Here is a 27,719-nt window from a genome sequence, read left to right on the forward strand (position 1 = left end):
CCGGCGGCCCGTGACCGGCCGCGTCAGGTGACGCGGGTCACGCCGCCGCCCCCGCCCCCGCTGCGCCGCGCCGCGCGCTCCGCCGAGCGCCGTGCGGGGGAGGGGAGCGGCGGGGAGCGGCGGCGAGGCACGGCGCCAGCGCGGCACCTGGGTGTCCCCCCTCCCCGACCCCCCCCCCCCCCCCCCCGCGGCTGAGGGGGCCCTCGGAGCCCCCGCCGGGAGCGCGGCCGGCATGAGCCAGGTGCCGAGAAAGCTGCCGGAGGAGGAGGAGGAGGAGGAGGAAGAAGAGGAGGAGGAGGAGGAGGGCGACGAGGAGGAGGAAGAGGAGGAGGAGGAGATCGCAGGCTTGGCGGGTTACGCCGACGGGGCCGAGTCCTCGGACGGGGACGCGGAGAGCGGCGGCGATGAGGCGTGTGAGTGGCTCCGGCGGCGGCGGGGGGGGGGGGCGGCTGGTGCTCCCGGGGAGAGGCGGGGGGGGGGGGGGGGGGGTCAGGCACCGGCCTCGGGGGGGGCTGCGGGACATCGGAGGGCGACGATCAGGGGTGCGGGGGAGCGAGGTGCGGGGCAGGGCCGGCCCCGTGTGCGCGGGGGGTGCGGGTGAGGCAGGGGTGGGGGGGGGTGCGTGGGGGGGGTGAGGTCGCCCTGACCCATATCCGCAGGCAGCCAGGAGGCGAGGATCCCCGCGGGATTTGGGGCACGAAGGGAGCCGGGGACAGCGGGGAGGGAGGGCAGGGCCTCGCTGGGGACGTGGAGTGTGTGTGTGTGGGGGGGGGGGGGCGGCAAGAGGCCGGGCTGAGCAGAGATGCTGCGGTGGTGACCGTGGGAGGGGGCGGGACGGGGACGGGGTGGTCGGTGGGGCGCTACCGTGGGGTCAGAGAGAGCGGGGGGGGATCCTGAGGCAGGAGCGGGGCGAGGGGCTGACAGGTCGCAAAAATGGGTTGAGGAAGAGGGAGGAGGCAAAAGGAGTGCAGGCAGAGGGTGTGGGGGGTAACCTCCTTCCCGTGTTTTCCATGTCTGGGGCGAGAGTTATTAGTTATTAGTGGACACAGCCTGGTGATGTGACTTGAGTGTGCCAGGGAGGCGTGGGGCGGGGGGGGGGGGTTGGGTGTCAGGCTATAAAAGGCAGCGGCAACACGCAGCTCTGTGTCCGGGGCTGCTCTGCAGCTGTGAGTGTCAGTCCCCACAGTGGCAGGCGCTGCTAAATGTCTGTTGTCCGTGTGTCTGTGCATATGACGACCCATGTTACTCGCTGCGTATCCGTGTCAGGATGGATGGTGATGCTGGGAAGGACAGGCTTACCAGGAAAAGCAGTCTCATTCAGTAAAAAAAGGCAGTGCCAGCTCAGAGCCTGTTGCTTTCATTCAGAGCCTGAATTCATCCTTCTGAGACGTATTTCACAAAGGCGCTTGGAGAACTCTCAGTATCTCGGGGTGAAAAACGAATTGCTTTTTTATAAGACCATAATAAAAGGCCACATGTTTTAAGGCTGCTTTGATTATTAGCATGCAGAACCTTTCTCCTTAAAGGCCCAGTCCTACAGGCTGCCATGGGAGGTATCGCATTGACTGATGCACTTTTGGGGAGGTGGGGAAGGTCAGTGCTTTGAGTATAAGCCATCATGGAAAAGGCTGTGGGAATGCGAGGATGTAAGAGCTGTAGCTGAGACTATTTAAAGTCGTATCTGAAACTGCTAAAGAATTACATTTATTTCGATGCAAAGAGAATATATTTTAGCATATTTCTTTAGTGCTACGCTACCAGCATTTTCTGTAGAGAAGTAATCCATGTTCTGTCCTCAGAGGAATTTATTTGGATATTTTTCAATAGGAACTTTGTTAGATTGCCAAAAATTTCAGTTGCTTCTTCATAGAATATTGTACTTAACAGAAACGAATCTGACTAGCAGGAGGAGACAGTCCATGCAGAGACCTTTCTTAGGCAGGATTAAAAAACAAAGGGCCATTTTAACAGTCCAGATCCCCTGGCTTTCTGTTTCATTCTGAAGTATCTGGAGAAAGAGGCATAGAGCATCTGTAATGGAGGGGGGTTGGGATTTGGATCTGTATTTAATACTGTGCTGCAGGGGAAGGGTCTTTCCTTTTCCCAGTTTTTGTGCTGTATCTTCCTGGATCTAGTATTCCAAAATTCAGTGTCAGACTCCACTTTTCTACAAAGAAAGAATGGAAAGGGCAATATAAGGAGAACAGCTTCAATGCATGGCTGTTGAAAGTGAGGGGAGAAGTCAGGCTTAAAAGTAAAAACGTAATTTGTGCTCGTAGGCATACAGAAGATTTCAAAACTTCGTATTGGTCATCTCTCACCCCATACTGGTTTCTTGTCTCCAGCCTGTATGCTGAAATGCTCTTGTCCTCTTCTTAATCTTTTTACTTTACACATGGGGTCATATTCAGAGACTTTAAAGCACTTAGTTTACATAAAGCCTAGTCACATTCTTGATATATGCAATTAAAAGGTATTTAGAAGCAAGGAAACCCTCTGCAGAGTGTACAGAGAAGTAGCTTTAAGACATACCATTGCAGAGTGCTGCAGTTGTGTCAGAGTGGAACCAGGTCTTCTGGTTCTGAGTCTTTTCCGTGGCCACAAGAATTTCCTTCCACCAGGCATTTCTGCAATGTTTATGAACCCACAGTAGCTGAACAGCTTTCTTGATTGCATATAAGCTTTTTCTGTTAACTCTCTAGGCTCAGGCCATCTGTTAGCATTGAAGGTGTTCATTGTATGTGTTTTGTAAGGCTGCTGTCTTGACAGCACTCCAAAGTGCTGCAGATAACACAGTCACAGTAGTACTGGAAATGCTACGAGGTCAGTGGGCGTGAAGGTACATGAGTGGAAGGCTTGGGATGGCTAATTCTCCTTTGCACAAAAAAAGTTAAAAATAACATAATTGCATTAGTGGGCAAAAAAATAATCATTATGAGCTGTATTACTTAAAAACTAGACTCAGAGGCTTGTTACCTTACAGATAGTAACATGAGCGAAATAATTTCTTTTGGCTTGGCATCACTTGAGCAGATGAACTGCAATGCTTTATTCGAATGTTTGAAAACTGGTGAGATCTACAAATACACTTTCCAGTGTGGCATCCCTGTCCAATATGCCTGTGAAGCACTGAGAGTCACCTGCTTTGGCAATTAATTGCAATTGATGCGGAATTCAGGATGGGCTTCAAAAGCTATTTTGAACTATCAATGAGTATCTCTAATAGCGTGAAGGAGATTCTAGAATATTCATTGTGTACTGTGCGTCCTGGTGAGACAAGTCAGGGCTACTACATGCAGTTCTCCATTAACTCCTCTTAAGCTGGGCTCTTCTGCATGTTGCAACCCACAGAAGTTGCACTCCAGAAGCTAGAACAACTGCAGTTAAAGACATTTTGTAAGGAATTGAGTGCTTCTCTGTGGGGAAAGTGCTTTGGGGTTTGTTAAGTTTAATTTGTGAAAACTTCAAGGGATATGGCCTCTATCCGGTGTGACTTCTTTACGGCTACTTAGAAAATCTGAAATACAAAGGACTGTTGATAGTCATTAAGAACTGGCTTTTTATAACATTTAGGCTTTGCAGAAGTGAATGAGGCAGGAAATGAGTTGCATCTCACAATAGGGAAAATGATCTTTCCCATTACAGAACAGAGTTTAGTGTTTCTCTTATGATCTCACTCAGTAACCTAGTCTGGGAAGTTGCAGTGATACATCTACTGGCATTTCTGTGGCAAATTAAAGAAGGAGTTGTCATGTACTCTGCAAAGGAATGTGGGCAGCCAGCACATCGTCCAATTCCTTTACATATAAGGTAATCTCTTAACTCTCTCCGAGAGGAAAGTGCTATAGCAGCCGTGCTATCTAGTCAGGTTTGGAGGATACTCATTTACATTTCCCTGTCTTTGAACTGGCAGGTTTTCAAAAGCTAAATAACAGTCTTACTAGCTGTCATGGTTTAACCCCAGATAGCAACTAAGCCCCACACAGCAGCCGCTTGCTCACTCCCCTCCAGTGGGATGGGGGAGAGAATCAGAAGGGTGAAAGTGAGAAAACTCGTGGGTTGAGATAAAGACAGTTTAATAGGTAAAGCAAAAGACACGCACACAAGCAGAGCTAAACAGGGAATTCATTCACTGCTTCCCACCGGCAGGCAGGTGCTCAGCCATCCCCAGGGCAGCCGGGCTCTGTCACGCGTAAGGGTGACTTGGGAAGACAAACACCAACGCTCTGAATGTGTCCCCCCCCTTCCTCCTTCTTCCCTCAGCTTTATGTGCTGAGCATGACACCATATGGGATGGGATATCCCCCCGGTCAGTTGGGGTCAGCTGTCCTGGCTGTGCCCCCTCCCAGCAGTTTGTGCACCCCCAGCCCACTCACTGGTGGGGTGGGGTGAGAAGCAGGAAAGGCTTTGGCCCTGTGTAAGCCCTGCTCAGCAATAACTAAAACATCCTTGTGTTACTGACACTGTTTCCAGCACAAATCCAAAACATAGCCCCGTACTAGCTACTGTGAAGAAAATTAACTCCATTCCAGCCAAAACCAGCACAGTAGCAGAAGAGCTAGTGTTCATTCTTTTCATCGGTAGCTCTGTTTATACTTGCAACTGTAGTTTTTTTGGTATGGCTTTAATATAAAGCAATTTAGTAAGTATTACAGTCCATAAAAATCTAACAGCCTGACATAATTTAAGACAACAACAATGTAAAACCCCAAGTCATTTAAAATATTTTTTCAGATACGTGTTAGTTTTTAGCCTGTTTCTTAAAGAAAAGGGAGTTATGTAGGTAGCCTGTCTTCTGGTTGTCTCATCAGCAGTCAGAGCTTTGGAAACTGCTGTCCACCTTCAACCAAATTTGAATGAAAGACGTCTCAAAGATGATTAAGTTCCCACAAGTCTGATGAAAACTGGCATTCAGAAGAGAGGAGAGACCCAAGTGAAAGTGTCCTCAGAGGGGGAGGTGATGAGTTGTGTGCGTTCTCTGTGGCAGCAGCTGGCCAACCGCTGCACACATCTGGCCAGCTGGCATGTGTTGAGCTCCAGATCAGCCACAGCGTGACGTATCTGTTGTTTGGAGGATATGTCATAAGACGCACGGGGGAAGTTGGTGTTATTGTGGTGGGGAGAGGAAGGGGACACAAAGTACAAATCCGTAGCAAATTAGACTTTGTAAGTTCTGTTGCGCACAGAGCAAATGGGAGTGTTTTTAATTTTTTGAAACATGCAATAAAGCCTCAACCAGAAGCTTGTTCTTTATGTGCCTTTATAACGTATTTTATTCAAACTGGTTCTCGTGAAGCTTCGAGTAAATTATGTTCCCTTCTGATGACCAAAATGCAAATTGCATGGCGTATGGATGAACGCACACTAATGAAACTGCCACTATACATGTGGCAGCTGTGGAAGATCTGTGCGTTAGGGCAGAGAGCGAAGTGGAAGAAACACCATTAAATCCTGTACTTCTTGTTTGCTTTATTGACAAGGCTGTACCCCTAAAACAGAAAATACTGTTACATTGTCCTAGAGCAGAGGTTTATTACTCCTGCAGGTGTGAAGTACTGTAAGCACATGTTTCTTGCAGCCACAGGAGAATACTATCACTGTTCAGGTTGACAGAAGAGTAGACCAGCGTGTTGACTGCAGTTTATTACTTCCTCAATTTGTTGTATGTGGATCAGCAGAAGTTGGCCTTTGCTACGTTAGGAGGATGAGATTCTTACAGTTACCTGTTGCTCTTCTGCTTAAAGAAGTTTCATCTGCGCACTACTCCAGCCTGGCAGTGCTTCCTGTGTGATAACTGACCAGAGTGCAGTAAGTGGTAGTACCTGTCAAGGCCTTTCAGATGTATTTAAAATTGATAGAATCTCACGGATAATGAGTTTTTAACTCCTGTCAGTCGCTGTGGTGACACGGGCCCACACGCAGTGGCATAACCGCTCAGGAGCCAGTAGATGGTGCCAGGGGGATGTTGTATGCTAACACCACAGGCCCTTCAGTGGAGAAGCCCTAAATCTTTGTAATCAAATCACAGGAGAAACACGCAGACGTAAACAAGGTTCTGAGCCCTCCTGGCAGGCACATCCTGCTCTTGTGTTTCCGCAAGTTGTGAGTGAGGCCTGAGGAACACAAGAGGACGGATGTGATCACCACCCTGGGTGCAAAACATGCTCCTAGGCAAAGGATTCCTTCAAGCTTTTCATGTTTTTCAGCCCATAAGACTATGTAATAAAATGACAGATTCAAATTGTTGTTGTTGAGGTTTCTTGTTTTGGATTTTTGCACTTTTGGAGTAAAGTTGATCACTTAACGTATGCAGTGTGTACTCAAGAAGGATGCATATGAACAAATGTGTGCTGGTTTTCTGCAATTCAAAATTTATCCTGGCACAAAAAGAGAAAGACATGCAATTATGTTGTGTTCTGAATTATGTTGTATAGTCTGTACTGCAGTGGGTGGGAGAAGGTCTGCCTGATATCTAGTGTGTTTAGCCTGTGATCTGATCAGTTTTAAACCCGACCACTGTGTGCTGTGAGTCCTACTCCGCAGATTTAGCACTGACAACTCAGTGTTTTGCATTGATTGTGTTTCAGTCTGCAGACAGGGTATCACAGACGTGTCTGAAAGGTTTTTAAATCTTTGTGCAGCACTGTTTTCAGCTCAGCACCAAAGGGCATTTCAAAGTTATAGGCCAACTAAACACAGTGATTTAGACTGTTGTAGCTGTTTTGTTTAGAGATACCTGAAACTGAAGTTTGTGTGCTTACGGGTGTGGACAGCTATACATTCATGTCCTTACAGATAAAACAGTATGGCTTACTTCCGTAACTACCTTTATGCTAATATAACTGCATCAGCACTAGAAAATGTTATGTTTTAGTGGTACCAGTTTCAAACTGGGGTAGGTAACACAGTGAAATCACTGTGTTCCCAGGCCTTTGTTTTGCAAATAGGCAGGGGATATGCAGTAATCTTATTTATTGAATAACAGTTTTACAGATTGTAACACAAATTATTCAGCAATAGGTGAAATCCTAATCACCTTAGAACAGGACTCCTCATGAGCTCAGTACTGTGTTGTAAGTCCCAACATAGAGGAATAGTTGTCCTCTTCCTGTAGCTCCTGGGAAGTGTGACTTTATTTATTTAAGAGGAAGGAAGCCCTTAGGTAGCCTTAGGAGGATTCACACAGGTGTAACTAACACAAATTTGCTCCTTTTTTCCAGCAATGTGATGTAGCTATCAGTTGACAAGGGTATTTGTTATTGGATGATACTCTTTTAGAGTTGGGTTAGAATGTATGTGGCATAGTGTTAATTAGAGTAAAATTTGGTATTCTAGGGTGTCTGTGTGTGATAACTCATTTTTCACATACAAACTGAGTGATCAAGCCTTTTGAAGACTGTCTTATAGGTGAGAATTAGGTTTTCTGGTAGTATAGCCTAAGGGGCAAATAATTCAAGTTGAAACATCTGTAGCACCGCTCCCTAAGTTTAAAAATTGGTAACACTTGCATATATCCAAGTTAAAATGTCATGAAAATAAATGTCAAGTGCATGTTATCTGGCAGTTACTAGTTATATTGCCATAATATATTACTTTTATTCTTGTGTGATTTTATTCAGTTTTGGATTTCAATGATCCCTTCAGTACTGAAGTTAAGCCAAGAATCCTGCTCATGGGATTGAGAAGAAGTGGAAAGTCTTCCATTCAGAAAGTTGTCTTTCACAAAATGTCACCGAATGAGACTCTCTTCTTGGAGAGCACAAACAAGATCTGCAGAGAGGATGTTTCCAACAGCTCCTTTGTCAACTTTCAGATATGGGATTTTCCTGGGCAAATTGACTTCTTTGACCCTACATTTGACTATGAGATGATTTTCAGAGGCACTGGAGCACTGATATTTGTTATTGATTCTCAGGTAAACAAAAGAGGATTTAATCTACCTTTTTCTTCCTTTAGCAATAGACAAATCGATTGGAAAGCATAGATTTTTTTTCAAAGCAAATAAATGACTTAACTTGCATCACAAAGAAAGTCATTAAAACTTGAAGAGCTGCTTGGTTATTTTTAATCTCTCTGCAGTATATTCAAAAGTTAACTAATTTGCTTTAACATCTCAAGGTTCTTGCTCAGATTGCTAAGTGCTGACAGCATGAGAGCACATGCTGGATGTAGGCTCAGGCTTCTACTTATAAAATAAAAAATTAAGCTCTTGTTGAACTGTAGCGTTATCTAAAATAAGTATCATAAAATTTCATATATATTTTTAAGAACTTTCCTACAGTTGTAGCTTTTCTTTTTCCCTTATTAGGATGATTATATGGAAGCATTAGCTCGGCTGCATCTTACTGTGACCAGAGCCTATAAAGTGAATCCAGATATCAACTTTGAAATCTTTATCCATAAAGTGGATGGCTTATCTGATGATCACAAGATTGAAACGCAACGAGATATTCACCAGAGGGCAAATGATGACCTTGCAGATGCTGGATTGGAGAAGATTCACCTCAGGTGAGAAAAGCTGCTGTGAAAAGAATTCTAAAGAGGAGAGCTGCTTATTTGACAAGTTATCACTTTCTGTTCTCTTGGAAGTAGCAGGCAATAAGCTTTTAATATATGAAGGAAAAGGATAACTTGAGACATTGCATTTGACCTGAGCCAAAGAAAGTATCTTATTTCTGATTGCTGTCTTGGAGGGAAAGATGGAGAGGCGATGTGCTTAAAAACAGATGACAAATACTCCAGAGTCCTACCAGTTTTTGCTGCAGCTGCTGTCTTGAAATAAGTTGCTTGGACAGTGGCAGCAATGAGTAAAGCTCCAGCCAGTAGGGTGTATATGCCACCTACCTCACTTTTGCCTTCTCCGAAACCTTTCTGTCTCAGTCCCCTCCCAGTCACTAGTCCTCACTGCTGCAGCCTGTTTGGAGCCACTTGGGAATACAGGTGCTGTATCTTTGCATTATGTCTGCTGATAAAGCAGATTATTGTAGCAGATAATGAAAAATAGTGGGCTTCTGCAGACTGGGAACTAGAGGACATTAAGTTGTCATGTCTGTCTTGGCACTTAAAGCCTAGTACAAATATATTAAGAAGAGACCTGCTCTGTGAACATGCCTGCTCTTTAGAGCTCTTAACAACTTGACTGCATCGTTGCATTGATAAGTGGGTCCACAGCTTTCAAAAAGTAGATCACAACAGACATATTCAGTAATATTCCTCTCTTGCAATTTGAAAAATAACTTTCATAAGAATGTTAAGGTGGGAGTTGCATCATGAATTTCTACATCAAGGTCTAGTTTGCAGTATCGAGAGGTTTTTTATATAGAGACAAAGTCCTGTGCTTCAATCATAACGTGACTTCTGATCACAAGGGGTAATTGCATAAGTGTAGGCACTTACTGTTTGACAATATTTCATTTCACTCATATTATGAAAGGTACGTCATGTTCACAGCATGTGGCTAAAAGGAAAATGTGGTGACGTTTTTTTCCAGCTTTTATCTGACAAGCATATATGATCATTCTATATTTGAAGCGTTTAGCAAAGTGGTACAGAAACTGATTCCACAGCTCCCAACACTGGAAAACCTGCTTAACATCTTTATTTCAGTAAGTACTTGTTATATACTTTGTCTGTAGATCCAGCTGTGTCCAACATGCATGTTCAGATACTCTGTTTGCTGCCTTCTGAGAGATTATGAGCAATGTGAACTCTCAGAGAAATTATCAAAACTTGGTTGAAATGCACCCACGTGCATCGCTTGGCCTTACCTCCCTAAACAGCATTGCTGAGCTGCGGAGGTACTCGCAGCATTTCCTGAATCACATAAAGTGGGTTAGCAGCCATCACTTTTCTGGTCATATGTTAATCTGAATGTTGCAAAGGTCTGTGCTGCATGCGTTTGCTTAAGTAGTACTTAAAATTTGTGTAAATACATTCTTAAAGGAATGTCACCTAGTCTGACCTCTTACATAGAGCTGAGTATAGTGCTTCCTAGAATTAGTTCTACTTTGTATTGAAGTTTAACCCGCTAAGAAGAATCTTCTCTTGTCTTGAAATATTTGGAAGTAGAGTCCATCACAACTTTCACAGCTTCCACAGTTACTCCCAAGGTCAGTTAGAGAGCTTTGTGTATCTCGTGGCTTGTTATCACTGTGGAGGAAATTGCTTGCTCCACTGTTCCTGTATGTGTGATCCTGTGATCCCTTCCTCTCCTTTGAACTGGTTCTGACACTCACCTGTTCCCTCATGGAGTCACTATGACACGCACACTAATACACTGTTTGATTTAGTGAAAAGCAGGTCATGGAGGAGTCCAATATGCTTTTGTTTTGGTACAAGATAAAAGATGGGGACATGTGGCCATGAGAAAAAGGGAACACAGTGTGTAGGCTGTGAAAAGGAGGAACTCCCTCTTTTGGTGGTGGTGAAGTCAGGACATAGTGACTCCTGAAACTGCACCCTTTCTCACAGTATTCTAATTTTGCACCTTGCATCTAGCCTTAATTTGTTAAGCTTCAATTTCTATGCAAGGTATTTTGTTGTGTCTTTCTGTGATTTTGAAGTAATGAAATTATTTAATATCATTCAACAGCCTGTAAGATAAAATTAGACTTCACAGTTTCTCAGTGTAGGGTGTGAAAATGGAGATAGAGAAAAGTTGGATGCGTTGCTGAAAGGGAGAGCTAGGATTAGAGGAAGGTCTGTCCAAAACTTTTTCTCTTACAACTAGGCAATAAATGATATTTCATAATGAATGATTTGTTTTGAAGATTTGTTTCTACCAAAATGGCTGGACCATATACCAGTTATCATCCAGTCTTGAACTCCACTTGGGACAGAAAGGTAATGAAGGAGTGATGACAACAGTTCTAGAGCAATTGGATATTGAATATGCTACATAGTCTTGAAGAGAAAGTTATCTGAATGATAGTCCTCCTTGTGCTGGAGTCACCCCAGTCTCTCATATTGTGAGTTTGTTCTCTGTATGGGGTCCTCCTCCCTGTTTGGACTTGGTGGAAAAATTTCTGCCAAACCACCAGATGAATCGAGGACAAGCTGCTTCCTGAATGACTGATGACAGTTGCTTGTGTGTCTGGAACATCCAGAAGGCAGCTCAAGTAATATCTAGAATATCAAATGTAATTTGTAAGGAAGAGCAAGTCTTTCAAATGAATGGGAAGTCCAAAAAAGTGAGAGGTACACTATCTCCCTTATTCAGCAGAGGAAATAGTCTCAGACTGTTTCTTAACTCCAAATAGAGTAAAATGCAGTTTGTTAATGACCTAGAGCAAGGTGTAGCTGTGTCACTATGTCCTCAACATGCTTGCTGTCTGTTTTTACGAGTACCTTCTATCTGTAGACAGAAGAATGATAATAACTTTATCTGCAACCACAGGAAGACTAAGTATCATGCTCCAAACATAGAATTAGTTAGTGGGTGCCTCTTTACTTTAGCAACTTAGTGACAGCAAATCTTGACCTGGATTTTGGTCAGGAAGCCAGTGTGCTGGATATCAAAGTGTGGGTGTATTGGTGTTCTAGTTTGGGTTTTGCAGCAATATTCATGAGGATTTGCTGTCATTTATGCCATGAAGACTTACAACACGAAAAGCTGATGATTACAGAAATAGATCTGTGATCACTCTTAAGTTCACAGCAGGTGTTTGCCTAACTTTATAGTGCCACACTGTGTTAGCTTGTACGTTTGAGGAACCATCAGTGTGATAATACTGCTTCTACATTCTTTAATGTAACTGCTTGTAAAGCATAAAAGAACAGTTGGTTTGGCATTCAAACCCACGTAAATCTTACCTGACTAACACTCTATCAGCTTCATATAGGAGGTTGTCTGTTTTTTAATTACCGTGGTCTTACCAAGCCATCAAGTTGTGTGACACAGGAATGTGGATTTTCGTTTTAGGGTTGTTGGGGTAGTTTTGAGGGATGTTAAAAACAAACAGTGAATTATCATGGTAAAAAAAAAATTAAGTACAGTTTTGTTTATTTAATGATTTAAACGTCATAATCTGTAAATTCAAATGTAGTACTTAGCTAAAATTAATTCACTAAATCTGCTGTTTGCCACAAGACCTGTTTAAAGAGTTGTCCAAAATTTATTCCTAACTCAGTGACTGGTGATATCCTGTAAATTCTTTTGAAAATTAATTTTTTAGGGCCGAATTCTATCTTTTCATACTTTCAAGAAGGGAAAAGATAGGCCCATTTACCTAACCTAGGAATTGGAGTAATACTACCAGTTTTACCGAACCCATTTCATTTAAAGAATAGAAGCTGCCTTCTACTTTATCAAACCCAGTATAGTTGAGAAACACGGTTTGAATTTCTACCACCTCATGGTTTTTTCCTATCGAAAATAAAATCTCATATATTCAGAGGAGATCTTTCTCAATGGCTCTCTTGGTTCAGATGAGCCATGGAATCCTCTTGCATCGGTTAGGAGTGCTTGATAGAGCTTCTAGCGTGTGTTGTATCTTCCTTCTACACTGCAGAGTTGTGTCAGAGACGACTGTTGTTTGTTCTGGCCCGGCTCTCATTGACATCAATGGCAGCATTTCATTCAGTTGCATAAGGCAGCTGTTGGCCTTTGTTTTGCTGACAAGGAACCCTCCTGCTCTAGTAACAGAAACAGTTGATTTCTTATTGTCGTTTTTCCTGACCGATCCCTAATGATATGTCTCTTTGAATAGTATTTTCTATCCACTGTTTTTTGATTTTTTTTTTTTTTTTTAATGAGTTGTAATTATTGTTTGAACTGGTATTTTTTTTCCTTGAGCAATTTTGTTACAAACGTTTTGGCAAATCGTTTGCTTTTTCAGTTAAATTTGTACTAAAAACCCTGGAAAATGAAATCTGTGAAGTCACATGGGTACAGTTTACTGGTTACTACTCCTGGCAGTCCATCCTACCCTTTCACTGAGGTTTCTGTCACTGTACAAAGTTCAACAGAAGCAAATATGTGCCAGTTTCTCAGCAGGTCCTACCACGATGTATTAATTTCAACTGAAAATCAGCATGGTTTAAGTTAAGACACCAAGCTCTGCCCTTACCAGCAGGCATAACTGCTGGCATGGCACGCATCTCAAGATGGGAACCCTTTAAACTGTCACTGCAAGTACAGGCAGGCTGCAGCAGCTGGAGTTCTGAGATGGAAAAATCACTTCTCATTGTTAAATGTTACAATATTGTCACTGGCATCTTAATAATTTAAGGTACATCTCACCTGTACAGCTGAAATTATCACTATGTCTCTCTTTATATAATACAAAATTTGATAATTAACTCCTAATGAATGACACTACAGGGCTCAAGTTCCAACTTATTTTGTCTAAAATGACTTGTATTTTAAAATCTGTATTTTATCAATGAATTGTAGCTGTGTACTTGTATGATATTTACAGGTGAATCTTGTGATTAATCTTGCTTGACAGCATCTGTTGAAGTATGTGAGGTGCTGTCAGTATTATTCAAAAATTAAACTTACACAATTATCACATGTGGCCAGAATAACCATACTAAATACGCATACATTTTTTTTCCTAGTTCTCAAAGAACGTAGATTCATAGAACCATGTAGGCTGAAAGGGACCTTTACAGGTCAGCTCCTGATCAGAGTCAGGCCAGCTAGAGCAGGGTGTTCATAGCTGGGTCCAGTCCAGCTTTGTGTATCTCCAGGGATGGAACCACTACAACTGCTCAGGTCAGCATGCTCCCAGTGCTTCACCACTCTCATGCTAAATTTTTTTTTTTCCTGTATCAAGTCAGAATTCTAGCTCATGCCTTTTGCCTCTTGTCCTTCAACACCGTAGCTCTGAGAATAATTTGGCTCTGACTTCTATGTACCCTTACATTAGGTATTTGTAGATAGCAGTGAGCCTTCTTTTCTTCAGGCTGAACAAACCCAGTTCTCTGAGACTCTCCTTGTACATTGTGTGGATACCCATGCATGTAAGGTATCCACAGTGTATATTTTGTTTTGAATATTTCTTTTATTAATGAATTACTGAAGTGTGCCACTCATAGAGTCTCTTCCATAATGAAATATAAGAAATCCGTCTCTATACTCTGTTATTGATGGGTGTTTCCAGCCGTAATTGGCTGTGTGATGGTGGCAGAATTAAGCCTCTTTAAGAAAATGTCCAAAACATTGCTGACCATCGTTCAGGAGCACATCTAGGGTTGAAATTTTTCTCTCTCTTTTGGGAAATTTGGAAAGTGTGAGGGTCACTTTAGTGTCTTAACAATGTGTTAAATAGTTGATTAAGAAAGAAGAAGAAGTTCTGTGATTACAAAGGAAGCTGAAGCTATTAAAACTTGTTAGGGGTTTTCAGTGTGTTTTTTTTGGTAGTTACAAAACTGCTGTGGCGGCAGTCCCAAACCATATTAAAAAGGGAAGCCCATATATAGAAAAAATTTGGTGTGATGGGAGAAAGTTGCTTCTCTTCCTTGTATAGGTGGATTCTGAAGCATATTTTATAGCTTCAGCTTTAGCAATACTGGGAAATTGCCCTTTATTGTTCATGCTGGGACAGGTGCCCAGGTGCAATCCCTTGATACATGCAAGCAGAGCTACTGTTTTCAGTTAAACACTACACATTTTTTTCCTCTTTTTTTTTTTTTTTTTTTTTTTTTTTTTTCTCCAGGAAGCAAAGGCTTATGGCAGTTTACCTTATCTACACAAAGAATATGAGCTAGCATTCCTGGCTAGCCTCTGAGAGCTGTGAATACGATACATCTCCAGCATGGAGAGAGTCTTAATCAGCTTGGCAGGATGACAGGAACATAGCTGTCATCACATTAGCAAGCCTTAGCATTATAAACATGGCTTTAACCAACAATGCTGCATGAAAAACTGGAGGAACAGCATTAAATTACTGGTCTTTCTCCTGTGACCTAAACTATATTCAAAGGAACCAGACAGTAAAACAGCTACAGACCCTGATGAGACAAATTCTCAAATTTCTTCGGCAATTAGTTCCTAAACACTACTGCCTTGTTTGTCCATCAACTTTTTATTTTCCTTGTTTCTACCTTCTTACACGTCCAGTTAGAATAACTTTCAGTTACAGCTCTCTTTATGTCCATTGTTACAGTCAAAAACCCAAAAGCTTGATCTTGGAAGATTTTTTTTTTTCCACCCACATTTTCCCCTGAAAAAAAAATATAATCCCTCCACATGTTTTCCAGAGAGGGGAAGCTTGTGAGTGTAACTGGCGTTACAGCTGCTCAGAGGCAGAAACTATTGTGAGGTCTGTGAGCATCACGGTTTGCTACAAATACAACAGTGCTGTATGTACAGTTTTTTCAAAATGAGCTTGATTGCGGTTTAACTTTTTCTTCTTCAGCCTAGCTTTTTGTGTAACAGGCAAATAGGGGAACAAAAAAGCTTGGTATTAATTTGAAGACATGGCTTTCATTTTATTTTTCTTTCTTCTTTTCTTAAATAGAATTCTGGGATTGAAAAAGCATTTTTATTTGATGTAGTCAGTAAGATCTATATTGCAACGGACAGTACTCCAGTGGACATGCAAACTTACGAGCTCTGCTGTGATATGATAGATGTTGTGATTGACATTTCTTGTATATATGGGTAAGTAAATTGTTAATGTTTTTCATGAAACTGTGTACCTAGAATCTGAATGGCCTCAAAATTAGAACGATGTGGATATAAACAATAATAAGAATGTGTAATTTGCCAGAGTAGTTTGTCAGTACAGGAGAGAAGGAGGAAATGTCTGGCCTCTGAGGTACAGATCCCTTGCCAGCAATAAGCACTGTTCCCTGCCCAGCCTCTTCTGTGAGCACCTTCCTCTTTCTATGCTAGTACTTTTATTTGGAGTAAGGAGCGGGAAATAACCCAGCCTAAAATAAAAGGAAACATTATCTTTTTGTTCCCCAGGGATGAATTCAACAGAAGGGTGCTTCCCATTTACAAAGAAAAAAGTGGTGGGGCCATACTTAGTTTTGTTTACTTTAATAGCTAGTGGCCTCTACTGGCCTCAGAAAGCTGCTTCACTCTTGCTCGGTTCTCTGTTCGTCCTCCATTCCTGCATGACCTTTGTGGGGTTTTTTCAGTTTCCCCTCCTTATACATTAGCAACTGGAGATCTCCTGGGGTAGCATGTACATCTCCGTGCAAGTTATGTTTTAAATGGTTTGGCTCTTGGCCAGCTATTCCTGAGAAAGGCAGGGGCACATTAAGAATTACTGCATTGAGATGCATAGACTTGAAGCCTAAACCGCAGCATGCTTAGTGCGGTGGTCTTTGGTAGCCTTGCATTCCTACCCATTGATAGGCCTCTAGCACTCTTGGAGAAGGTACGGGGGGGAGAATCCTGGTGCAGATGTGCAATGTGTGTTACAACTTCAGAAGAACAACAAATTGTTGAATACCTTTCTAAAATTTCTCAAGTTTGTATATTCTACTGTGTGTTTCAGATTTTGGAGTCGGTCACTTCAGTAACTGTACACGAACTTGTGTTTTACAGAGGTATACAACAGAGGATGCTGATTCTGTGGCATTTTTTTTTTGTACAGAGAAAGATGCTGCCCTGTAGTTCAAAAGACTTTTAATTTAATTTAATTATTACTTGTACAGCACCACTTGTGAGGTGCTCTATTCACAAAATGTCACCGTGCCACTGTCTTTGTGTAACCACTTAGAATTTATCACCAGAAGTCTGCTTGTCGTATTTTTAGCTATAGACTAAAGACATACTATTACAATTAGTTTCTTGTCCTCTATTCCTGGAGCATCTGTGGAACTTGCTACCTTAATATATTATTGATACTAGTTGTTCTGGAAGGTTGGTGATAATTACCCATTTAACAAGATCTACGCCTGCATTCAGGAATGAGGGTAAAATTACAAGGTACAAAACTAATGCAGTGATCATCATGACACATCATCTGTGAAGGCAAAATCTCTTCATGATATGATGTTGCAAAAGCCAACATCTCATAAGGAAAGTCTCATGATGGCTTAACTATCAGTCAGCTGCCACTGGTCAAGCAAGGTTACTGGATTTGGAGTTACCAGTACAGACTTACTTGTTCACATGTTTTAGATAAAGTAATAATATAGTGCATTGGCTAAAAGAAAAGACAACCTTGTGGTAAAAGGTTGGTCATTTGGAGGAAAAAAGGCAGGAAAACATAAGGCTCTAGTTCAGGTACTTGGCAATCAAGCAATCTGATTTCTAGCCCCAGATCGAAGATTTGGTGTGTGATTGGATAAAGGATTTAATGTCTATGTCTTCTTAGTTTACCTAGTGTGTAGTTTGAAGAAGAGTCTCCCTGAAAGGTCAGAAGTAAAATTTCATAAAGTTTGAGATTATCTGGTGAAAGAACCAATGTGGGAGTACTTTTGTTAGCTCATCTGGTGGCTTATCTCCTCTTGTTTGTTTGTTTGTTTGTTTGAATACTGCCCTTTAGGCTTAAAGATGATGGCACTGGAACTCCTTATGACAAAGAATCAATGGCGATCATAAAACTGAACAATACAACTGTCCTTTATTTAAAAGAGGTGACAAAATTCCTTGCTCTTGTTTGTTTTGTCAGAGAAGAAAGCTTTGAGAGAAAAGGTATTTTTCCCTTTTTTTTTTTTTTTTTTTACTTGATAGAGCTTATATAACATGTTTAAAGGCATGAAGTATTTGTGCTTGCATTAAGATAAGATGAAATCATAAATGTATTTGACAACTTTCTGTTATGAAAGCATATGAAAGTTTACATCCAGTGCAGTAAAGCTTCCATCTGCAACAGTAGAATGTGTCAGTTTATCTTGGCTAACATTGATTTGTACCTGTTGGCGCCAACATACGCATTTGGAACAGCTTGTGTGCCATAACCAAGGGAAAATTATTGAAGATAGCTGATAGAAAGAAATATGCTCTTGCTTTTCTCATCTCTGAAAGGAAGCTTTTGAAAGGCAGCGTATTTGGGACCCAAGTGGCTTTCATATTTTGCAGTTGAAGTGTATAAAATTTCTTGGTTATCCCTCTGACCCTGGTCAAGGTCAGTACTGCAAAGCTTAGTTCATGATTGCTCTGCTTGCTGGCATGATGTTCACTGAGTTACTGGTCTTAGTGAAGTGCCCCAAGACTGGAACTGAACAGTGGAAGAATGAGCCCCATCTTGTGATATTAATTCACCAGTCAGTGTTGGTGTGTTTCCAAATGCAGTATTCATACCATGTAGCTGGGATGTTTGACAGGCTATTTAGCTTTTATTTTATAGAATTTGAACTGGTCGAATTTCTCTTTCATACCCATACTGCCTTTATTATCTATGAATGTTAGATGCAGATGCATTTTTTTTTTTCTGCTGCAAGCATAAGAAGTGCTACTTCAACATACTTACTAACAGCACTGTCTCAGAAAAGACACACCATGTTGCATAAACACTCATTAGGGTTTGTCCACAACTGGGTCAGGTTGTTGTGTCTGCGTAGTTTGGGACACTTTGTGCTGTAGCCTGTACTCTTTAACAGTACAGTCCTGGTATTGTAATGCAGATTAGCTTTTGGTGCCTGGTGACTTCCACATAATATTTTGTCTGAACTCTAGGGAGAGGGAAAATAATTCCTGGGGAAAAAAAAAATCAAAGTGTAACATGGTGGATTTAAACCACTTAAAACATGTATCATCTCCTGTTACAGCAACTGAAGTAGAAAACACTGAAGTATTTGAGTTAAGAAAGCTTATGGCATTAACCTCAAATGAGGTCATAAGCTCAGTACCAAAATTCTAAAATTGTGTTGCGGTATTACACAATTGTAGCACCCAGTAAGTCTTCCGATTGAATACGGCTTTACAGCTTTTCTGTGGGATCACATGCAGCCCACTCACATGGTAATGTTATCTGCCTATTATGTATGTATGTAATCTAACAGAATGTCTGTTATTTTTCAATTGCAAAATAAGATGAAATATAGCTGGCTGGGATTTACTAATATATCTACCAAGTATCTATTTCAAAACTTATGCATTGTCAAAACATGAAAATTCTTTGATTACTAGATGCTAATTATTTTTATCACAGTTATTCTGTAAAGCAGATTTACAAAATGACACGGTATTTTTATGAAAGATTTTAATTTTTCTTGTAGCATACTGAGCACTTCTCCAAAGCTCTTTATTAAGTTAAAGCTTTGTTATCTGCCAATGAACTTCTATTTGTTTTCTCTTAAGACTAAGAAACCTATTTAATACCAGACATAGTATGAAGCTGTAATGCTCTCTGAATTATTTGTATTTATCAAATGTGCTTTTGCTTAGCACAGAAAAAATGTCTGTAAGATTCACAGATTATGACCTCCTGAGATAGTGTGCTATTTCACTAAATGTAGAATATAAGCAATTTTTTCATTACCTAATTTGTATAAATGTCTTTATTAATATGGATACCATTTCTGTCTCTGTAGGATTAATAGACTACAATTTCCATTGTTTTCGAAAAGCCATACAAGAAGTATTTGAAGTGAGAATGAAAGTAGTAAGATCTCGAAAACATCAAAGCCACGTGCAAAAAAATAAAAGACCCACTCCCAATGGGACACCAAGAATGCCACTGTAACTGAGGTTTTTCTGTCAAATGTGGCAAGCAAAGTTTTTGTGAAGTTGATGTGACTTCTGCATCTGATTGCACTGAGTGAAGAGGAAAATGAATGGGACTGATGTATTATATGAATTTTCCCTGAACGTTCAGAAAGCACTGTTTAAATATTTTTATCCAATCAGTTTTTTTCATATAGTGAGCACTTTGAGCAAAATGTTGTATATATAAGCATTGAGGTGAACACTTGTAAGAATTTTCTTAATATATGCTGTAAACCTTTTTCATGCCATATTAAGAAGAAACAGCTGTGACAGAAATAATGGGTACATAATTTGCACTTTTTCATGTTTTCCTTGTGGAGTTGGACTTTGATAAACTTAGTTTTTATGGTGATTCTGATGCATGGTGTCAGGTAAAATGTATGCTGTAGTTTATTTACCTGCTACAATCAAATTGGTTAGTAAACAATTAAGAAAACTTGGTACAATGCCTTTTAAAATTTGTGACAGCTAATACCTAACATTCATACAGATCTAATTTCGTATATTTTTCAATTTGTAAACTGAAGAATAGTTTTGAAGTATTACAGCAATAAGTACCTTACCAGAGATCATAACTGGTAGGTAAATATTAGCTTTTATAAAACAGGCTTTTGGCCAAATTTCATCCGGAATTCTCCATAACACTGGTCATGCCCTCTGGGTCTGTTTTTATTATTTACCTCAGCATATACCACTAAAATACCTTTCTATAAAGATAATTGTTTTGTAAAATGGCTCTATGTTGCACTGGTATTTTTATAAGGCTTCAGAGGAGGGTGTTGTATCTGAAAGGTTGAATTTACATTGCTAAGTTTGTTTTGAGAGCCTGCGCATCTACAGTTGGCACAGTAAAGAATCTCTATGTATTTCCATCCTGACACTCTGATGTACTGATAGGAAGTCCTAAAGATCTGAGCACTGAGTTCTGATTCCCTCTAATAGGGGTACGTCTGTGATTTGAAATCAAGAAGAGACCGTTAAAATGAGGATTGGACAATCTACCTGCTGTGGTAATCAACGTACATCACTACTATTTTTTTTCTTAATATTGAACATGGGCAGACTTACCACAGGATCAGCCAGGACAGCAGAGCATTCTCAAACCTAAAAAGAAGTAAAACTTACTTTCTGAGTTCTGTATTTACTGTTTTTGTTTAATTAATGATACAAAATTATAGTCGGAAGAGCAACTCTTTTTTTTTTGCCAGTCCCACCGCAAACCACTTGCATGAGCGGTCCAGTGATGTTGTCAGCAGCTCTTGGGCATGGGAAGAGCTTGACCTGAATGGGAGACAGCTTGCCATACACCAGAAACAGGTAAGGGGAGCTGTCCTTCACTCGTTCGTAACTAACCTGTACCTAGCTGAGATAACTCTGGAGACAGACAGGAAGATGGAATTTGAAAGTTTTCTCTTGGCCAATGTAAGGCATAATGCTGCATGTCTGTCAGTGAGTTAAGAGCCCCCAGTGTTTGCTGGCTTGTGTTTAACAAGAAGGGTTTTAGCCTGTGGTACACAAGTATAAATTCAGTAGTGGTTTGAATGCAAATGCAGTTTCTGTATGTTATATATTGACACATCTTGAATCTCTAGTACTATACTGAATATGCAAGCTGGGAGAGCCAGTTGGCGTGAATGCCAACGTGCTCTACACAAACATCTGCCAAAAGGGAGACCACTGTTTTCCAAGCCCTTTACTGCTGCCTGATGCATCTGACTTACCGTTTTGGAACAAATTGGCATTTTTGTCAGGAGTCTATTGAATATATATGGAATTTTTAGAATAAAGTGCTAGTCAGTAGATGGAGCTCAGCTCCTTCAAGACTCAGTTGATAAATAATGCAGTTCTAGGTGTTCAGGAAGGTGAGAAATACTGAGAAAAGAGACAAGTAATGGTCTTGGTGCAAGTGTGAAGGATAATGACAGCAGCTGTAATCAAAGCAGAATGCTTCAAAAATAGAGAGAATTCAAATTCCTTTCGTTACTGTCGCCACCTGTCATCTTAAGTGAGGGCAGCTCTTCTGACCATCCCCTCAAAGTAACACAAAGCTGTCTTCAGAGTTCACCAAAGCGATGGCAGGTAACAACCACCTTTTGACAGCTTTCCAGTCCACAGGACTTTTATTGAAGGGCTGCCATAATTTCTGGCCACACATTTGTCTTTCATTTGGTTGAGACCCGCCATTGGGTCACAGTCTCCGTCCTTCTCCCTTCACTCCTTCAGGTATAGGTGATTATGTGGGACAAGGAACACCTACCAGGCTGGACCAGACACTTTTTTTTTATTATTATTATTAAATAAAGTATCTCATCACACTGGCTATGGTATGAATCATAACCAAAGAATGTAGTTTCCAGATATTTGGCCTGAGCTCTATGTAGTCGTACATACCCTTGTATTTAGAGACGATCAACTTCTATAAGACAATGAAGTTAGCTCTTGGTAGTCTCCTCCAGAATTTGTCGTAGACTATCTTGCATAATTTAGTGGAGGTGCCTTTAGCTAATGTATAAAATTTCTAAATGGATGTTATCAAAGTAAGCGTAATTTTTATCAGATTACTTAGGTTTCAAATATGTTTAATTATAACTTGAAAGAATGTTAAAAATGCAGGTGATGACTCTCATGTTCCACTTTTGAGAAATCATTTTCTAATTAGTACCTCAGATTTTCATGTTCTAGCTAAAGTGATTCAGCGCTGAGTGAGGCATGCAAGGTTGAGGTTTTTTTAAAGAACATATTCTTTTAAATCTCTTGCTTTTTCTTTTAAATTTTATTGAGATTCTAATTTTTATTTCAAAGGGATGAAATACCCCATAAGCTGCAAGAGCCAGTTCTGACAAGGCAGCACTGAAATACCTTGTTTTAAAATTGGAAACTGTGCAAGAAGTAATCACTTCCCCAATAGTGCAGTATTTCCAAAAAACATGGTCTGTGAGTCACCATTTTTAGATACCATAAGAGTTGCCTAGACATAGTAGGGACCATTACTGAACTAGCCATGTCTCTTTAAAACACTGTTTTAGAATAAGTCCAAACCAATTTAGTATCCTATAGACACTTTAAAGTCAGGAGCTGAATAACTGTAAAACATTGTTTCCAACAACTTGTTGTAGTTGAGGACATCTCTGTAAGTAATTCAGTAGGCAGCACCCCAGAGTACTTAACGGATTCTTTGAAGAGTTAAAGTGCATCCTTGAGCATGCACTGTGTCGTGGCTATTTACAGTGCTGGAATGTCTTTCTAAAATTCAGTGGTTACAGATGTGCTGTGCATTAGCATGGAAGTATAATCGACAGGAGCAAACTACTCTGATAAAGCATAATTCAGATGCATCATTTGAGATCTCGTGTTTTGTGATGGAACTTTTTTTTCCTCATTAAAACAAAAATTCTGGGGTTTCTTGCATGTGAAATTGTACTCCTGTAATGAAGTTTTATACTAAGGGAGTTCATTCTGTGAAAGTACTGCAGCAATTTATAAGAGAAATTTTAAAGAACCTATAAACTTTTTATATGCTTCATCAGATTAAGTTGAAGAACTAAAGAAAACAACCCTAAACAGGTCATCATATACGGTGGCAACTGTTTGTTTTAATGACATATTTACTGTCCCTATCATTTGCAATAGTCATTGCAGAATACTTTTCTCTCAAATTGAACATCGTGGGTTTTTAAATTTTGTACTGAATGATGTGCATGACATTATTACATAGTGATTTTTTTTGCTACAGCTTTATCTCTGTCCTGTTTGACAGGAAAATCAGATCATTAACACCAACGTTTCTTATTCAGATTCTAAATATTTATTGATAGCCACATGTGAATTTACTTAATTATAGACAAACACATCAACTTCACCCATTTCAGCTGTGTGGAAAATGAGAAATAAGCTTGGTCAGGAAATTCTTTTGGGCTCCTCTGATACAGTGGCATATGGTTGACATCCCACTTAATTTCCCACTGTGTTCATATTTGCATATTAGCTCATGCATATATCTTCAAATGGCTAGATTTAAAAAAAAACTCTTAACAGACTGTTTCTTTTTTCTCCCTGATATCTTCTGCGTTACCTTTCCCATCACCTTTCCCATTTTACTATCTGTATATATGTTTTGTCATAAACAGGTCTGATACCCAGTCTCCTTGGTTCCTGCCAGCCTATTGTCTTTGGCTTATAAGCATTATGAGCTACAAGCTAGTTTTGAACAAAAAGCTACTGAAAAAATATTGAGTACAAAAATATCTAAATTGTGTAAAATCCATTACATGCTACTAACATCCTTAAAAAGCTACAACATATTTATGTAATCTTGATATGTATGCACACCATACAAACACATGTTCATATTCAAGTTACAGTTAATGCTAGCAGTCAGATTTTGAACACTTCTTAATTAGCGCCAGAACATATTTTAAAAGAAAAGATTCATATAGATAAATATGTCCAGGAAAAAAATTATCAGTGTAGCAGACTGTCACAATGTCTTTTGGACTAAACATATTTTTGACAAGGTAAAAGGTTTTTTAGGAGACTAGTCAGAGGAGATACTCTACTGAATATTTTTCGTAATAATACTGGGAGCTGCTATGAGAAAGAAGGATTATTTATTTCAGAATTGCTGAGCACCAGAAGTAGAGGAAAAAAACACTGATGTCCTTTAAAAAAAAAAAAACAAACAAACAAACAAAAAAAAAAACACCAAAAAAACCCAACCCACACCCAATAAACTAACAACTAAACGTGGCCTAAATTGGGGAGGGTTGGTATTAAACACCTCATAGATAAGTGCAGATGTGAGAGACATAAAAAAAAATATACAGTGGCCTAGTGTGTAGGCCAGAACACTTCATAGTGTATTCCAAGCTGCCTTCTTTCTCAAAATACAGGCCAAGAAAAGACAATGTGTTTATCACAACAAGATGCACACGTGTACATTGAACCACGGTGAGGTGGTCTGGGTGAGTCCAGGGGCACTGTGTGGTCCTCAAAGGCCCACGCAGTAGTGCCATGGCAGTGACTTGCAGGACAGTGTCAGAGCTGCCTTTGCTATTATAGCAGGATTTACCCTTCGTATAGGTTTTAATCTCCACTCAGTGCAAACTAAAAGCCATTCTGGACTCTACTGAATGAAAGGGTAGTGCCAGTACAAATACAAGTATAAACCAGGCATGAACACGTTCATGTTAGAAATTGGAAATGGATTTCTAAAGGAAAAGAGCAGCAATCTTCTGGAGCCTCTGCTCCGTGCAGGGAGAGCAGACAGCCTATGTCCAAAAGGAACCTCAGCTTCTCAGTGGAAAGGGGTATAAGTCGTAGCCAGCATGCCAATTACCTGAGAGTGCTAGCATCACAGAATGCTAGAGTCCTAACTCACTTTCTCATCAGCACTGCAAGTTTCTGACCCAGATGAGCTCATGTTTGCATGTAGGTGTTTTTTTTCTGTCGGGTGGGTGTCCACTCAGCCAGTACCGATCCATTCATCAATGCAAGTTTATGTTCTTGGTCCTCCTAATTAGGCTGCCTCCTTGCTCCTTCCCACACAAAACCCGAGAACCCCAGTCTTATACCTAGTGCATCATAAATCCTCAGCTTTCTGTTATTCCAGATAAAACAACCACCCATCAGTGTGGGAGCCAGTAATGTTTTCAGAGTCCTTCACACCCACTGCTGTGAGTTCTCTTCTGCAGCTGCTGATAAAACTGCCTGATTGGATAGAGTGGTGGATGTCCTAACACTAAAGCTAAAATCTTTAACCAGCACTCCTGGGGTTTCTGGAAGCCCCACCATCCACTTTGTGGTGTCATGCAAGGGGGCCTGGCACCTGTGATACAATTCCTACTTGTTCTGAGGTTAAGTCAACTATTGATTGAAGTCAACTATTGACTGTATTTTCCTGCTGCTCATGCACATCCACATCAATTTTGGGGACTGCTTTGGTAACAAGCAGAGTCATCTGAGCTGTGGGAAACATAACCTGTTTCAACTCCTTTTGCAAAGCAGTATACAGAGAGCAGAGGGGTGTGCCTTCCGGGAAATCCAGCAGAGCCAAATCAAAAGGATTGAGCCAAATCAAAAGGCCCCAGGGGCCAACATCTTTCTCTCTAAACCCTGCACTGAGAGGTGGAACCATACTCTGCTTTTCTGCACTGCCCTTTTCAGAGTCTGAATCATCCTCTGATGAGCCAAATGGTCTGATCCACAAATTGTTTGATCCACAAATTGCTTCTCTTTCAATACTCCCTTTACAGCTGCTCAAACTTCTTTTGACTGCCAGTATGCCATTCATCACGCTGTCTGGTCTCACACCTAAGTGCTGAATGCAGGCTCTGCAGCAGAGGCACACGAATCAGCTCACTCCTACCAGTCCTGTTCCCCTTGCTCAGCACTGTTTTCAGTCCTGTTCCTTCAGCAATTTCATATTTCAATTTTACCTTTTTCTATCTATAAAGCAGCAGTTCTGCAATTCCTCATAAAAACCATTAGGCAGAAACTTGAGTATTGGCTTTAAATGTAGTGTCTCCTTGACAGATTACAAATTGTTGTCTTGAATTGTTCTCTTGACAAGTGCCTTTCCTGCTTTTCTCAGTGCACCCTCTCCCATGAAAGCTTCCCATTCCCATGAACTGAGGGCATCTTAAAAGTTCCTCAGGATGGGAGAAGTTCATTCCCTTCTTTCCCCTTCTTATATTGCTACCAATAATGGTCCCCATAAAACCCAAGCTATAAATCTCTAATTTGAATAGTTACACCACCAGACTGCACAATTGTTTTCAGCTTCTGTTAGTCTTCTTTCAGAATAACAGAATTCATCTGCAGCCTGCATCCCCTGCCAGTCTGCACTCCATGAGTCACTTTGCTTAGCCACCTTCCACCATCTGCAAAAAAAAAAAACCCACCTGCAAACATATACACACAATTTAAGAGTATAAAGTAATAATGTATTGGTTAATACAGGTAGTTATGACTAGAAAACTACTAGACTAAGCATTAACCTGCTTACCTCCCCCTGCAAGACACCAGATGAGCCTTCGCTGGCCAGTGTCACCAAACTGCCATATTCCAACTCTCTGCTTTTCCCTTCTGGCATTTCATACCTCTTCAGTATTTTTCTCCTGGACCTCGTCTCGACAACCCTACCTCCACCTCTGGTTCTGCCTTACCTTGCCTGGCTCTGCTGTGCAGCCCTTTCTCACAGAGCAGCGATCCCCTGCGCGTGATGAACCAAGGCCACGGGGATGGGCCCTGCCGGGGCCGGGCTGTGGGGTCCGAGCAGCTGAAACTGCAGAGGGAGGTGACTTGCTAGCAGGCGGTGGAGATTGGGTTGATAAGGTCAGCTGGGGCCCTGAGAGCAATGCGATATGCCAGAGGGTAGACATGTTTGGTCAACAGAGCCATATGCTCTGGGCTCTGTTGACTGTTGTGATTAGGGGTTTAGTCCAGTTGCCCCCATGGGTCCCTCGTGTCGTTGAAGGTGCTCTAGGCACTCCACCTGGCCTTCAGCTACTGCTCCATTCAGAATGGCACTAGTATGCCATACTGTACTTTTCTGTCCCATATGGATGTCTGGCATACCTTAGGATACCTCATATGGCATCAGATGCTTATATGTGTGTAATTGAATCAAGCCCTTGATTTCCACTAACCATTGGAGAAACTGGATGTCCCAGATATCTATAGGGCGCTAACAGAGATGACTGATAACTCAATATATCTTGGTTAATGACACAGTAAGCTTTAATCATCCTTACACTGATTGTAAAACACTTTTTGAGGAGCTTTAAATTAAGAGCCTGCTTGTAAATCTTTTATTCCCATTGCTGAGTCAGTAGGAGCTGTATGCAAGCAGCTGTACACAAGCAGGTAAATACAAGTTCACATTAGAGTCATGAGTAACATTCTTGGAATGGATGGGGTGGAAAGACTTCTTGTTGGCAGTCCAGCAGGCATAATTGTGACTGACTTCCCTCTGGCTGCCATGTAGTTGTGAAAACAAATGCTCCCTGCGCAGAAGGAAGCTTATGGGAGTAAGTTAAAGTGAAGGGACATGGGGGACCAACTAACAAAAAGTGACAAAAAGAAAATCTGGGGCCTAAAGCCCTGA

At 41.1% G+C, this 27,719-nt stretch overlaps 2 protein-coding genes across 2 annotated transcripts in view; both read left to right on the forward strand.

The window, feature by feature from the left end:
• Nucleotides 1–20,755, forward strand: RRAGD (Ras related GTP binding D). The gene is made up of 7 exons (XM_042803579.1): nt 1–413; nt 7,620–7,915; nt 8,309–8,508; nt 9,491–9,605; nt 15,465–15,607; nt 17,451–17,599; nt 19,441–20,755. Exons 1-7 carry the CDS (start codon nt 233–235, stop codon nt 19,590–19,592), a joined length of 1,236 nt encoding a protein of 411 aa, XP_042659513.1. The 5' UTR covers nt 1–232; the 3' UTR covers nt 19,593–20,755.
• Nucleotides 20,756–20,846: 91 nt separating this feature from the next.
• Nucleotides 20,847–27,719, forward strand: part of UBE2J1 (ubiquitin conjugating enzyme E2 J1) — a 44,403-nt gene continuing 37,530 nt past the window's right edge. Inside the window, exon 1 of the mRNA XM_032989933.2 lies at nt 20,847–20,932. The gene's annotated coding sequence lies outside the window, so the exon portion shown is untranslated. The remainder of the gene's footprint in view (nt 20,933–27,719) is intronic.

Source organism: Tyto alba, unplaced genomic scaffold (assembly GCF_018691265.1).
Source record: "Tyto alba isolate M040663 unplaced genomic scaffold, T.alba_DEE_v4.0 Super-Scaffold_40, whole genome shotgun sequence".
In the NCBI taxonomy this organism is placed as follows: domain Eukaryota; kingdom Metazoa; phylum Chordata; class Aves; order Strigiformes; family Tytonidae; genus Tyto; species Tyto alba.